The sequence below is a fragment of the Cuculus canorus genome, chromosome 11 (assembly GCF_017976375.1).
Source record: "Cuculus canorus isolate bCucCan1 chromosome 11, bCucCan1.pri, whole genome shotgun sequence".
NCBI classification, from domain to species: Eukaryota; Metazoa; Chordata; class Aves; order Cuculiformes; family Cuculidae; genus Cuculus; species Cuculus canorus.
The window spans coordinates 4,498,208-4,510,572 of record NC_071411.1 but is presented as its reverse complement, the minus strand read 5'-3'; the positions used below and the strand labels follow the sequence as shown (position 1 = coordinate 4,510,572).

Genomic DNA, 12,365 nt, shown 5'->3' with positions numbered 1-12,365 from the left:
AGAAGTCATAGCACTGACACAAACAACCTTAAATCTCTGCTTAGTTATAATGGTTCATAAGCAGAAAGAAAATATTACTCGCTCCAACAGAAGATAAAAACTGTAGAAGGAAATTATTTCACATCCAAACACAAAGATTTCCAGACCTTTTTCATCAGGAATGTTCAAGGCATTTCTGTAATACTGCATAATATCTATGTGTTATATTACAAGGTAATTTAATTCTTGACAAATTCCTTTATATAGATCAATAGGACCAAATACATTTTTAATAAAATCTCACCAGTTGCCAACTCTGCCAAAAAAGAAATTTAAAATACTGAGTACTACAATTGCTTCTTCTCCTTTCAGAGTTAAGCATTCACTGTCCACAGTACATATCCCCTCTTTAGGTTCAAAGAGCACTGAATCATTAATGCTTTATTTTGGGAGAAAGAAGAGAAAAGGGATTTTGTGTTTAATGATGTCTCAGAGGGAAATCATATATAACGGTCAAAAACGTTCCCTGGAAGGAAACATTTACTTAACATCTTATTATCCCGAATTCATTACTAGAGTAAAAGGACATTTCTATCCTTGAGCAATATCACATAGAAATCATTTGTGTCATTAGTGAACCATCCAGCTATCTAAAATAATTTTTAGATCATTAGAAAGATTGTTACTAACTTTTCAATAGGCATACACGTTATATTGGTTATGAAGCTTGGGTTTTTCCATCAAATAAAGGTGATAAGGTACTTACTTTTCTGTCTGGCCAATTATATTTTGCAAATATTGTATCGTATGTGTCTACAGCTCCATCAGTAATCAACATTATGGCCTGGCTGCAAATACTTCCTTGCCCTGTGTGGTTGAACTGGGAAAGAAAACAATCATTTAGTTACAGCACATAAATACCTGTTAGATGAAGACAGACAAGACCACACTGGATAAACAGTGCACATCTCTAGCACGCTTAGAAGTAGGTGGAAAAGTCTGAGGTTGAGAACATTTTATCATAGATATTATGTTTGTACTGAATTGTAACTTCAATTGTGTAATAGAATCAGGATTCATTATATATCCTCATGTTATCCGCATGGAAAATAAGAAACATAAACGTAGCATTTCTCCAAACTGAAAGTGCATTCCCTTGTTTTAGATAGATTATCTGTGGTGATGTATCTACATAGGATTTGCTTTGATTTAAATACAAAAAGAAGAAGAAATGATGACCAATAATTTTAGTGTGAAATACAAAAGATACACCATTTATAGAGAAACATATGACTATTCATATGGTGTTCATATTCACTCAGGATTACATTCCACATGTTATTTATCATAATAAACATCTGAGAGAACCAAGTTAATATGGATATATTCTCAGATTCTCGTGTTACTCAAAACGAATACATAGAAGAAGTTCAAGCTGCTGAAGAGCAGCACTTGAGCACAGGTACTTAGACAGCAATCAAAATATCCTTCAGAGTACAGAAAGGAAGATTCATTGTGCCACAAACAAGATTTTCTCCCGGTCAAAAAGCAAATAAATTGGACTGAGTCATAATCCCTTGATTCTGGAGTTGATGATTTAATTTCAAATCCACGTGTCTCCATTTGCTCTTATGGCAGAATAGGTTCTTATTTGTCTGCATTTTATTTTATATATTCAAGAAGCTTATTCAGAAATATCTGGCTTTTAGTAAAAAAATGCAAGGTTGGAACATGATTTTATTGTACAAGCGTTGAAAAAAAAACTGTGAAGGCATCAAAAAACTGGGGCATTAACCCAACTCTCTATAGATTGGGCTAACATTTCAGTACACGCTAATGACTGGACAATCTCATTTTGTTCTCTTCTATGTAGTTTGGAGGGACCTTGATAACTGAGGTCAGACGAGGCCTCATCGCCTTTCTCTGGTATTAATAAAGCCAAGCAACAATTACCTATACGTGATGAATAGTGCCCCCAAACAGGGCAGTCCCATTTGCCAAGGATCTATTCAGAGCATTCGAGTTTTATTTGGGGGAATAATTGCCCTGACTTTAAGCTTTCTGCAGTCTACTCACCCTTACATATTCTTCTCTTCTTCCCAAAGCTCTAAAAACCTATTTTCTACAAAAAGTTCCTAGCTTCTAAAACTGTCATCATTCTAAACATGCCTGCAGTAGGAAAAGGAGGGGATGGGGGGTTCCACCAGTGCTCTGTCCTCTTTGCCTCTGCTTTCATTTCTATATCTGAGTAATCACATCCACAAATATCATTCAACAATCATTCATACCATCTGCAGACCTTCTTCTGATCAGTTTCCTTTGGATCAAACAGGAACCTCAGCAAACAGTAGTAGAAACACGTTACTTAAAGAGAAACTACTGTTGGTTTGCAGCATCAGTTACATTCTGGTCACTGCATGCGTGAAAACTGCTATCTGTGATAGCTGCAAGGCAGTCTACGTTTAAAATTCTGCAGTCCTGACAGGTTTTGCTCTCTTAATCAGAACTAGAAATACTTGAGTGGGATTCCTTCATTAGTATGATCTTACATCTAATATTTTCTCACGATGAAGTCACTTCGTCAAGAGATGTATTCTCTATATGGACAACACATTTTGAAAGAGACAAGATATATTAAAAGGGAAATTAACAAACAGGGAGTGCCTTCAATATATTTATTTTGAAATATCACTCTATGCATCTGTATTATTCTATGTAGTTATCTGCTTGAATATTTTGAAGAATAAGATTAAATTCAAACGCTCTGATGAGTAATATCTTCTCATATTTGTCTAGAACTTTAATTTTACTGAATAGCAAGAGTGATGAAAGTGTTTTCCATAATAATAACAATGACAAGGGCCTTATGATGAACTACAATTAACTCAGTGATTCATCAGTTGGCAGAAAAAATTCAATGCATCCTGACATTTAAAGCATTTGGTTGTGATTAACAGTCTTTGAAATGTCACAGAATTTTATTTAATTGGCTATGAATTTTTTTTTAAAGGTAATCACTGCAAAGACCACATTTGTCACTAAAAGAGATAATTGCATTTGTCACATGACACAGTAGGTGTCTAACTACTGTACCAAACACTTCTATATTCTTACACTGTATAATGAACACTGCATAAGCTGAAGATTGGAAAGAATTTGGAAGTGGATTTTTAAGCGTGCTTTTCAAAGACATCAGTATTACCCACCTTCTAGTCTTAACATCCTAGGCGAATACTGAAATGTAATTGCAAAGTAAAATTAACTGAGTTTAATTAGTGTAACCCCTGAATCATTCTAAAATCCAACCAGAATCTTAATAAGCTATTTGTGTAAAACAAAGCTTTACCTTTTTTTTCCCTTTCCGTCTTCCCTTCCCACCCCCTTTTTCTTTCCCTTTCCTCCTTCCTTTCTTTAAATATAGCAAATACATCCTTAGCTAACCTGTAATTCACAAGAACAGTTTTCTGGCACATATAGGTCATATCCTGTAGACAAAGTAGAAAATGACTAGCTGTACTCTTTTAAGGAGAGATAAAGTAGCTTTTTCACTGGCCTACGCTGCTTAATAGTAGCTCCCAGAGACTTTGCCAATGTGTCTTTATATAATGGAAAAGATTTTTATGCTGTCAGTTCTGAAGAACATATGCAAGAAGGTTTGAAGCTATTAAACTCCCTTTAAAAGTATAAACAGAAACAGACATTACTCTGCTTCAATAGATCTGAACATACATGTAAGCATGATCTACCACGACCTCACAGATCAAAAGTCTCTCACTCATCAAAGGTAAAATTCAGTACATGGGAAGTCAGTTCCCTTTATTCTCAAAATTATCAGTTTATCTAATGAGATTTTTGTAGACTCATAGAATAGTTTGGGTTGGAAGAGACCTTACAGATCATCGAGCTCCAACTCCTCTGCCACGGGCAGGGACACCTCCCACCAGACCGGGCTGTCCATATACCATCTGCATCATTGTAACTTCAGTCGCCTCAGAGATTTTAAAACAAAACAAACAAACAAACAAACAAACACAGGTCTTCTTGATCACCGTCTGTAATGTTTTTTCTTTCATTTTACAGAGCTTGGGAAGACCAATACAGAACACCTCTTGTACTGAAGCTGGTTGCTATTTACTGTTGTGTATCTGTTTCTTAAGACTACACTCAGTGCCCATAATGGAATGCTTTAATAAACTCTACGTGAGCAATCTAAAGTGGTTTTCCCATTATCATTTTCGGCAAGCACCACATGAAGGAATTGGTTTCACATTGTCTGGGTGAACACAATGGCAGTGGGTTGGCAGTGGGTTCCTCCCTCTTTACTAAAATAATAATAATAAAAAATCTTCTGGTAGCACAGGAGTTCTAAATCTATTGACTTATTAATTAATTGAGATAATTACAAAGGATACAGGTATGCTCTTTAAATATTTTCTTTTCTGTTTGTGAATAAAGAGAAAGCTCTTCTGGAAACACCAAAGCATTTTCAATCATATGTTAAAGCTGAATAGAAATAAAAATTTTCATTGTCTTGCCTTAGAGAACACTAGGTGGGGACTACACGTAGCATCATTTCGAAGTAACTCTACAGCTAACATGGCAAGTCTTAGAATGGAAATGATCTGGAATAAGAGTTTTAGTTTCCTCTAGGACTCACTGATCACGGATTGCTAGTATTTCACCTTGGGGCTCTTGGCACTCGAACACAAATGAGTGTCTGTGGTTTTTCAATCCATTTCCCACTTTCCTCAGTCTTGAGGCTAACTGAAATATCTCACGTTTCCCCCTCAGTATCTGTTCATCCCAATGGCATTTGCTACAAATATCTTGCTTGATGAACTTTGCTGTAGCTTTGTGACGGTGTTTAAAATTCTACAAGTGCTTATTAATTTAGAGATCCTGGAAAGGAGACCTGCTTGCAATTAGTTTAAAAAAATTGAATGCTCTTCTTGACAGAAACTCATTATCTGAATTATTATTAATAAAGGTTGTAAGCAATGGCTTTTAGTTCTACCACACTACTTCAGATTTTCATTCACAATATTATGAGAAATATTTGAAGGTGCAGGTGCATTTCATTTTCATTGGTTTGCTCCCTTGTACTGATTCTCTTTAATTATTACTACTGTTCATTTGTCTCATTTCTTCCATTGCTTTTACCAACATACATTCCCAAGAAAGTATACAGTCAGCTGAATCAAAATATTGCTAAAATTGTTCTTATTCTTGGAATACAAAGCATGACAATATATTTTACCTTTGCCAGAAATGACAATAAAAATCTCTCTGAAATACATTACATAAAATCCTTTTATGATAACCATTAACACTGATGCGCATCTTGTGAGGAAAAGTATTTCAGGCAAAGACAATAGGTCTGATTTTAATCAAAATTACATTGACTGTAAATGCTGTTTGGAAGGGAAACCAGATGCCCTGCACTAGATTATCTCCACGATCATGATGTTAATCTTCTGGCGACTGCATTCCTGTTTACAGATATCATTCACAGGAATGTTATCAGAAATCAGCCTCGAGTTTTTGGCCGATTAATAGCTCAAGTAGTACTAGTACCTCTGAGCTGGATAGACAAAGCTTTACATTTCTCCCTCTGTCTTAAAGTATTACAAAAGTAAGTACAAAAATAGTTAAACTAACTTCTTTTACACAATCTACAAGAGCTGTTATCAAGCCACAGGCAAAACCCATGAACAATCATTTCACAACTCTAATAACAGTTTATATTCGCAAAGTGTTTATGAACATACAAATTCCTGTCCTTCTGAAACCAGATTTGCCAAAGAAAAAAGAACAATCTCAACTGTGAAATTTGCACGATACTCTTGTATTTTTTAACACCTAGAACAGCTAGCGAAATAAACTTTATTCAATGTATAAATGTACGCATAGAGCATCATGCAAATATAGACACATTAATATAAAATGTACACGTATGGAAATGTAAATCTGTGTATATCTTTCACCACATACAGATTATATACCTTGTTCTAGAGGTAATATTTTACTATCATCACATTTTTGATTGCGTTCTAATTTATTATCTTAAAATTGACAGTAACGGCTAAATGGCAAAGCAAGCTGTCAGCAGAATAGAACTGACAAGCATTAACTTACTTCATTGAGCATGTTGAAAGCTTCATTTAAAGCGATGTCCAGCATTCCAATCCCTTTTGCAAAAAGTTTGTCAAGGTGTTCCCTGAAATGCTGAAACATGAAGAACAAGGTTTTATTGGTCAGTATATTGTTATAACATATATATAACAATATATATAATATATATATTGTTATATATAATATTAACAGCAATGATTAAAGATTTCTGAATTCTTCTTTAGACTCACTTTTTGAGCTTAAATGACTGCATACACCAAGTCATAAAGTAATTCCTGGTTAATCCTTCGGACTCTTGAAGTCACATTAAACTAAGGATATCTTAAAACTATAATAACCTGAACGTATCACAGCCTACACTTTTGGCTAGTTATTCAATTAAATAATTTTCCTTTGTACTTTCTTTTTACTTCATATAGTAAGTTTTAAATGATTTCTCTTTAGAAAGCATTGCTGCTTCATAATTAAACTAAAATTATTTTAGTATATAAAAAAGCAAGAGTTTATAAAATCCCTAAATATTTCAGAGGCAAGTACTGTGGAATGTTTATTACAATAAATATGCATTATCAAGCATGGAAATAAACAGATTATGAAAAATTACTAGGCATTATACTGTTTGCTAGTGTATAATTTGTGTCATGCGATCTGTCAGGAGAACAAGTCTTTCCTCTTGCCATAGCTATAAATATACAGGTTCTGAAAAATACACTGTTAATATATGAAGAAATAGAATAGTGGTGTTTGTTTGATACAAAATAGTAAAAATGTTAAAAATCTATTTCATGCACTATGAATTTTAACAAATCAATGTTTTCTGCCTCCAGGCTTCAGAGTGAACAGATGCTACAAGGTGATTCTGCAAAAGGATTAAATAACTAAAACGCATGTGTGGTTTGGTCTTTGTTCATCTGGAGGGGCTTTATGGGTTTTTTTAATTTATTTTTTTAAACCATCTCCATTCTTTTTCTTGTCTTTGGTTTTCTGAGAATTTCAGCACTTTGCAGGTCTACTGGAAAAAAAATTACACGACATGCAAATGAACATTTCTTTGTTTCCCTTCCCTTTATATCATCCCAGATGCCCTGGCTGCGTGGCATTAAGCGGATCCATGCCAAAAGAAATCATGTTTCATTTTACAGGCAGCACAAAAAATAGCTTCCTCAGATTGTTTCCTGAGGCTGTTTATTGGTAAACAATCAAAACGTACTGTTGTACTTCCATAGAGCCTGGGTTTTTACCCTCTTAAAGAGTGGTACCTCATTCTGACTTCAAAGCTCATACTACTGACACAACAGTTGATTTAAGGAAAATTTATAAGAAAAAAATCCAAATCTCCCAACACTCATTTTCTCCTATTTCACATGTCCAGTGAGTATAGCAATAACTTGCTACTGATGCTATAGTGCCCTCTTTATTAATGAAAAGGGCAAATTTTAAAACAGTGTATCTTTTTCATAGGAGAAAACCTAAGTTTCAAACTAGTACACCTCTCAAAATTTCCCTACAACTTACCCACACTTATCTCCAATTGCCACTCAATAAACTCATCCCTCACAAAGCAGTGCAAAACAGAAAAGTATATTTCAACTCTAACAGTAGTGAAAAAAATGTCAGGGCAGGACATGAACCACTGAAACATTGATTTAAAGAAAAAGAATAAATTATTTTAGGAATGAGGTTAACAAACATCTCAATTCCACTATCAATAACTTTCAGAACTAAAATAGACCCCACGCTCCTAATGAGTCAAAAAGCGACTTTTACTCTTTCAATCATAAACAGCTCTTTATAGTAATAAACTGAAGAATAAATAATATTGGCTCATTTCAGCTTCTCTTTACTGTCCTCAAAGCCCTTGGATTTCCTAGAGTTTGAACCGGATATCTGTCCAACTGTGTGCACAAACATCTGCATGCAACTGTACGCCTAATTTCCATGTGCAATTATGAGAATGTGCAATATCTAATTGTGGACTCAAACACCTAATTGACATGCATAATCTTGGTAATTCTGAATGCAAATTAGACACACAATTATGACAATCAGGCTCTGATGTCTGATTACAAAATTACAGGGCCAGAGCTTAACAGAAGAAGTTGTGTCTTATTACAGTGAGGAAGCATAGATGTGTTCAGCTGTGGAGGTATCTGTGATCCACTTAGAAGTGGCTAAAAAACATGAGCTGGGGAGAACGAGAATACAAATCCACTTGATGTCAGCCAGGACACGGCCTTTGCGTATGTTTCAGGGGTTCAAACCCGAACATCAGCAATGCATAGAGTTGGTCTTGTACCAGGAAAATAATCCTGAAAACAATGCTGAACAAAGACCTCAAGAGTCAATATGTTCAGTTTAAAACCAAATTCTTCTTCAGGAAATTAGCTGCCTGGGGCTGGAATAGGAAACTTCAGACCAAATTTCAATGGTATGGAGCTACTCGAAAGTTTCGGGGGTCTATAATGGCTACAAAATTTTTTTAAAAGTAGATTTCCATGAGATTTTATAGTTTGGGGGTTTTAACAGCTAAGCAATGTAATCAACAATCCTTTTTGTAGCTACGACAGAAATAGATAGATAAATATACAGCTTATTAATTTGCTTAATGAAAATTCAATATGCAAAGTTTATATTTACCAATCTCTGGTTGGCAATTTCACTCAGCTTCATTGCTGAATCAGTCTTCTGGTTATTTAATTTCTGGTAATTGCGTATAAAAATAAAAGCTTATTGGAAGTTATACACTACATCTGTCTATTTTTGTCATTCTAATTTACACAGGGGTAAGTTCTTGATTTAGTTTGGAGTTACTGTGCCTATCTGTGGATCTAGAAGATGATATATTTCATCTGGAAACATTTACAGAGAAATGTCCTCAACCCATATATAGTACATTAAAACAACATATAAAAGAGGAATGTATATTGTAATATTGTTACTTTAAATCTGGAGTTACATTAAATCAGATTGTCATTCGATTCCTTTGGGGTAGGTAAATTGTAACATGGAGTTTCTCAAAGATGAAAACCTCTTGGCCCAAGAAAACTAGTATTAAAATAGGCAGTTCCACATGTTTGTAATTTGTGGAGAAAGTGCAGACGGTGACAGAATAGTGTCTGAACCATTTCCCACTCTTTTTTAAATTTGTGTATAGCAAATTGATACACTTCAAGGTAGCAGCTGTTTAATGCTAATGCCAAATTATAAATTAGTCTGGTAAAATTCAAATATATGTTACATATTTTATATTACTAAACCATATTTAGGACCACAGATTCATTTCAACCTCATTTATGCAACCCAATGTAATTATAGATTCAATCTTTGTGATAAATGAAACCTGAAGCAAGTTTCGCAAATAGGGATAGCTTAGAACATTGTGAGAAGGTCTCCACATATCCAAACAGGGGTGTGCCAACACAAAAATTTCATGGCAAACGCTAGGCTACGAAAAATTTTGGAAGTAAGTGTATGCAACTTGATACCTGCCATATCACCTGTAAATTACAATAATTCTTAAAACATATTGCTATGTTCCCCTACTATAAAAAAGAAAGTAGAAACACTATGCCTTGGAAGAAATCTAGTACTGGGAAGGCTAATTTGTGTATTAGTAAAACTGGTGGCACATATTATACGACTACTCGTATCATACTGTCGTATTTGAAGTTATAAGTTTGTCTTTTTTTAATGCATAAACCAGACCTGATTCAATAAGATTTCTCAAAAGGAGTGTGCTTTCCGAGGCTGTATTTAACAAATTCAAGGTGTAATTACATCATTACTGCTTTGAAAGCTACACGTAACATAAGCTTTTACAGAATCAACAAATTTGCAGGGGAAAAAAAACATCTTGATGAAAACCTATGGAAACTTCTAAACATATTATACTAACATTTCTTTCTTGCAGGTTGTTGCTAACAGTAAAAAATAAAATTCAGTCAAGGTTTACAACTCAAGACTACTTTGCTGCTCTTGAAGCTGGGAGGGAACAGGTTTAGATGCTTAGAATCATTATTTCTTTCAGTGTATCCCCATTCTTTGTAAAAGCAAAGCATGATACTTGATCAACGCGCTGGAGATCAAGACCTGGAAAACCCATTTTCTCCAACCATCATTTCCTTCCCATAACAAAAATTCATTAATATTATGTCCTTTAAAAATATACTGTAATGCACCAGGCATATTTATTAGCACTTTAATCAAGGAGTGATGTTGATCAAGGAATCCCTATAGGCATAATGAAGCTTGTTAAAAAAATTATAATCCTGTCTTCACTGTGCCAACTACTGTGAAATCTGTAACAATCTCCAAAATATGCATTTGGCTCAGCCGAAAGTTGCAAAGGTAAAAGTACTCCTTCTACGTTTTCTTTTCTGTTCAATTGTTTCCCTTACTCAAGAAAACGATGCAGAATCAAGAACCTTCAGGTAATTTGAGGTCCTATATGGCATAAATTAACAAGTAAATTCTAACTGTCACCCCTTACTAAAATGGCTGTAAGAAGAGAGACCTAAAATATCGATTGCAGGGATAGGGAAGTAATAATTCAGGTAACTATGAAACCGGAATACAGATTGCGCATTATAGAGGAAACAAACACAGCTTCACCAACGAAGCTGGGGTGTCATCCAAAGAGAAATGCAACTACTTTCCTCTGTAAGGACTTTGTACAGATCTACTCTAGTGTCACGCCCTCATTCCTACCTGAAAAAAGCGTGGAACCAAAACTGGTTTTACAATACTTTTTCCCTCTCCAAAAGAGAAGAAGAGTTGTGGAGGGGAAAAAGAAAACTAAAAGGCAAGAGTCACACTCTTTTACTGAGAAAATGTGTAAACCAGACACCATATAGCCTTTTTTATTTGTTTCGCCAAGACTAATTGGATTTTCTGAAAGTCTGGTTCTCAGGAAGCCTGTTACATTCCCTACACATTATGGAGAAGAATTTCTGCAACCCACCCCTGAAGGAGAAAGCGCACGTTCATTTGCTCGCTGTAATTCCATTGACCACTCAGCACCATCATGTGAGTAAGTCAATGAAGTAATGTTCAGCGTAATAAGTTCAAAGTCATCTTGTTTTGGGGTATAAAAAAAGAGATACTCAGAAGTGCGTTTTCAGCGCTGTTTTCTACTTCCTGTAACATCCCATTCACTTCTTAGTGACGTAATCAATATCAACACTTTCACAGAAATTTCTTGAATGAATGAATGATTATTCTGACACACCTGTTTGGATTGCTATGTTATTTTTTCACATGGAATTATACTTGTTTTCATTTCTTTTGAGATTTTGTTTCAACTTTAGTGTTTGCTTGACTGAATAATGCAATCTCTTGTAGTTTTGGTAACAGTATAATAGTTCAGTTTAAAGAAACTCAAGTATTTTCCTCAAAATAATTACTAAACTTTATTAACATTATATTTTCAGTGATTTCTGTTTATTTCCATTAAGTTTATTGAATCAATCAACGAAGACATTATTTCTTTTTCTTCCTACTGAGTCACATAAGACTCCTTTGAAATGGCATAAGGAGATTAATTAATAAATTCTAATAATGGGACGCATTGTGCTACGAAAAGATAATTATAGCACATTGCTACACACTGCATCCTATCTCTCCACTGTTTTGTTACTTTCATTCCTTACCTCTTTGTTGGCTCTGTCTGCTTGAACTAATGTTCCATTCAGACACGGCTCCACATAGTGAAGTTCTTCATTATACTATAGAGAGAAATAAAGAGTAAGATGAAAAATTTAATTAAAAGCTTTGAAAGATACAATTTAATTTAATGATTTAGAACTAGAGTGAAACATGCATAAAGCAAGAAAATAAGAATTCAGTTCATTTTCAAAATAACTGGCTGTGGATTTTTTTCTTTTTACATTCTTAAAGTTTCAGAGGTTTACACTTTTAGAAAAGAGCATTTAATTGAAAGGACACCAACACTCTGACTCTGCCAGCGCTACCAGTACAGACATCTTCTTAATTTACAGCAGTAAAAGACAGCATTTAGCTTTTCAAGTGTCTCGCACTACACTGTTTTCTTATATTTCTTAGTGTTGCACAGTAGTGTCGCCGCTACGCTCTGCCATACGACACCTTTGCACGTTAAAGATGTGACAGCTATGATGCAACAGCTGAGAGGAAATACCTGTGCAGCAGCTGTGAATAGCCTGTGTCATGCTCTGGGTGGGAGAGAAGTAAAAAGCAATTAATTTCCTTTCTCAACCTTTCTTTTAAAATCTTAAGTC

The 12,365-nt window shown here is 34.6% G+C and overlaps 1 protein-coding gene across 6 annotated transcripts in view; it reads right to left on the bottom strand.

The window, feature by feature from the left end:
* Positions 1 to 12,365, bottom strand: part of CACNA2D3 (calcium voltage-gated channel auxiliary subunit alpha2delta 3) — a 364,238-nt gene that overhangs the window by 175,617 nt on the left and 176,256 nt on the right. For all 6 annotated transcript variants that reach the window (XR_008451671.1, XR_008451670.1, XM_054076614.1 and 3 more), the window contains exons 9-11: positions 11,760 to 11,834; positions 6,115 to 6,204; positions 746 to 859 (exon numbers count right to left, since the gene is read on the bottom strand). Coding sequence is in view for 4 of the 6 variants with exons in the window: in XM_054076614.1 (XP_053932589.1) it covers positions 746 to 859; positions 6,115 to 6,204; positions 11,760 to 11,834 (279 nt within the window). In the remaining 2 variants the exon portion in view is untranslated. The remainder of the gene's footprint in view (positions 1 to 745; positions 860 to 6,114; positions 6,205 to 11,759; positions 11,835 to 12,365) is intronic.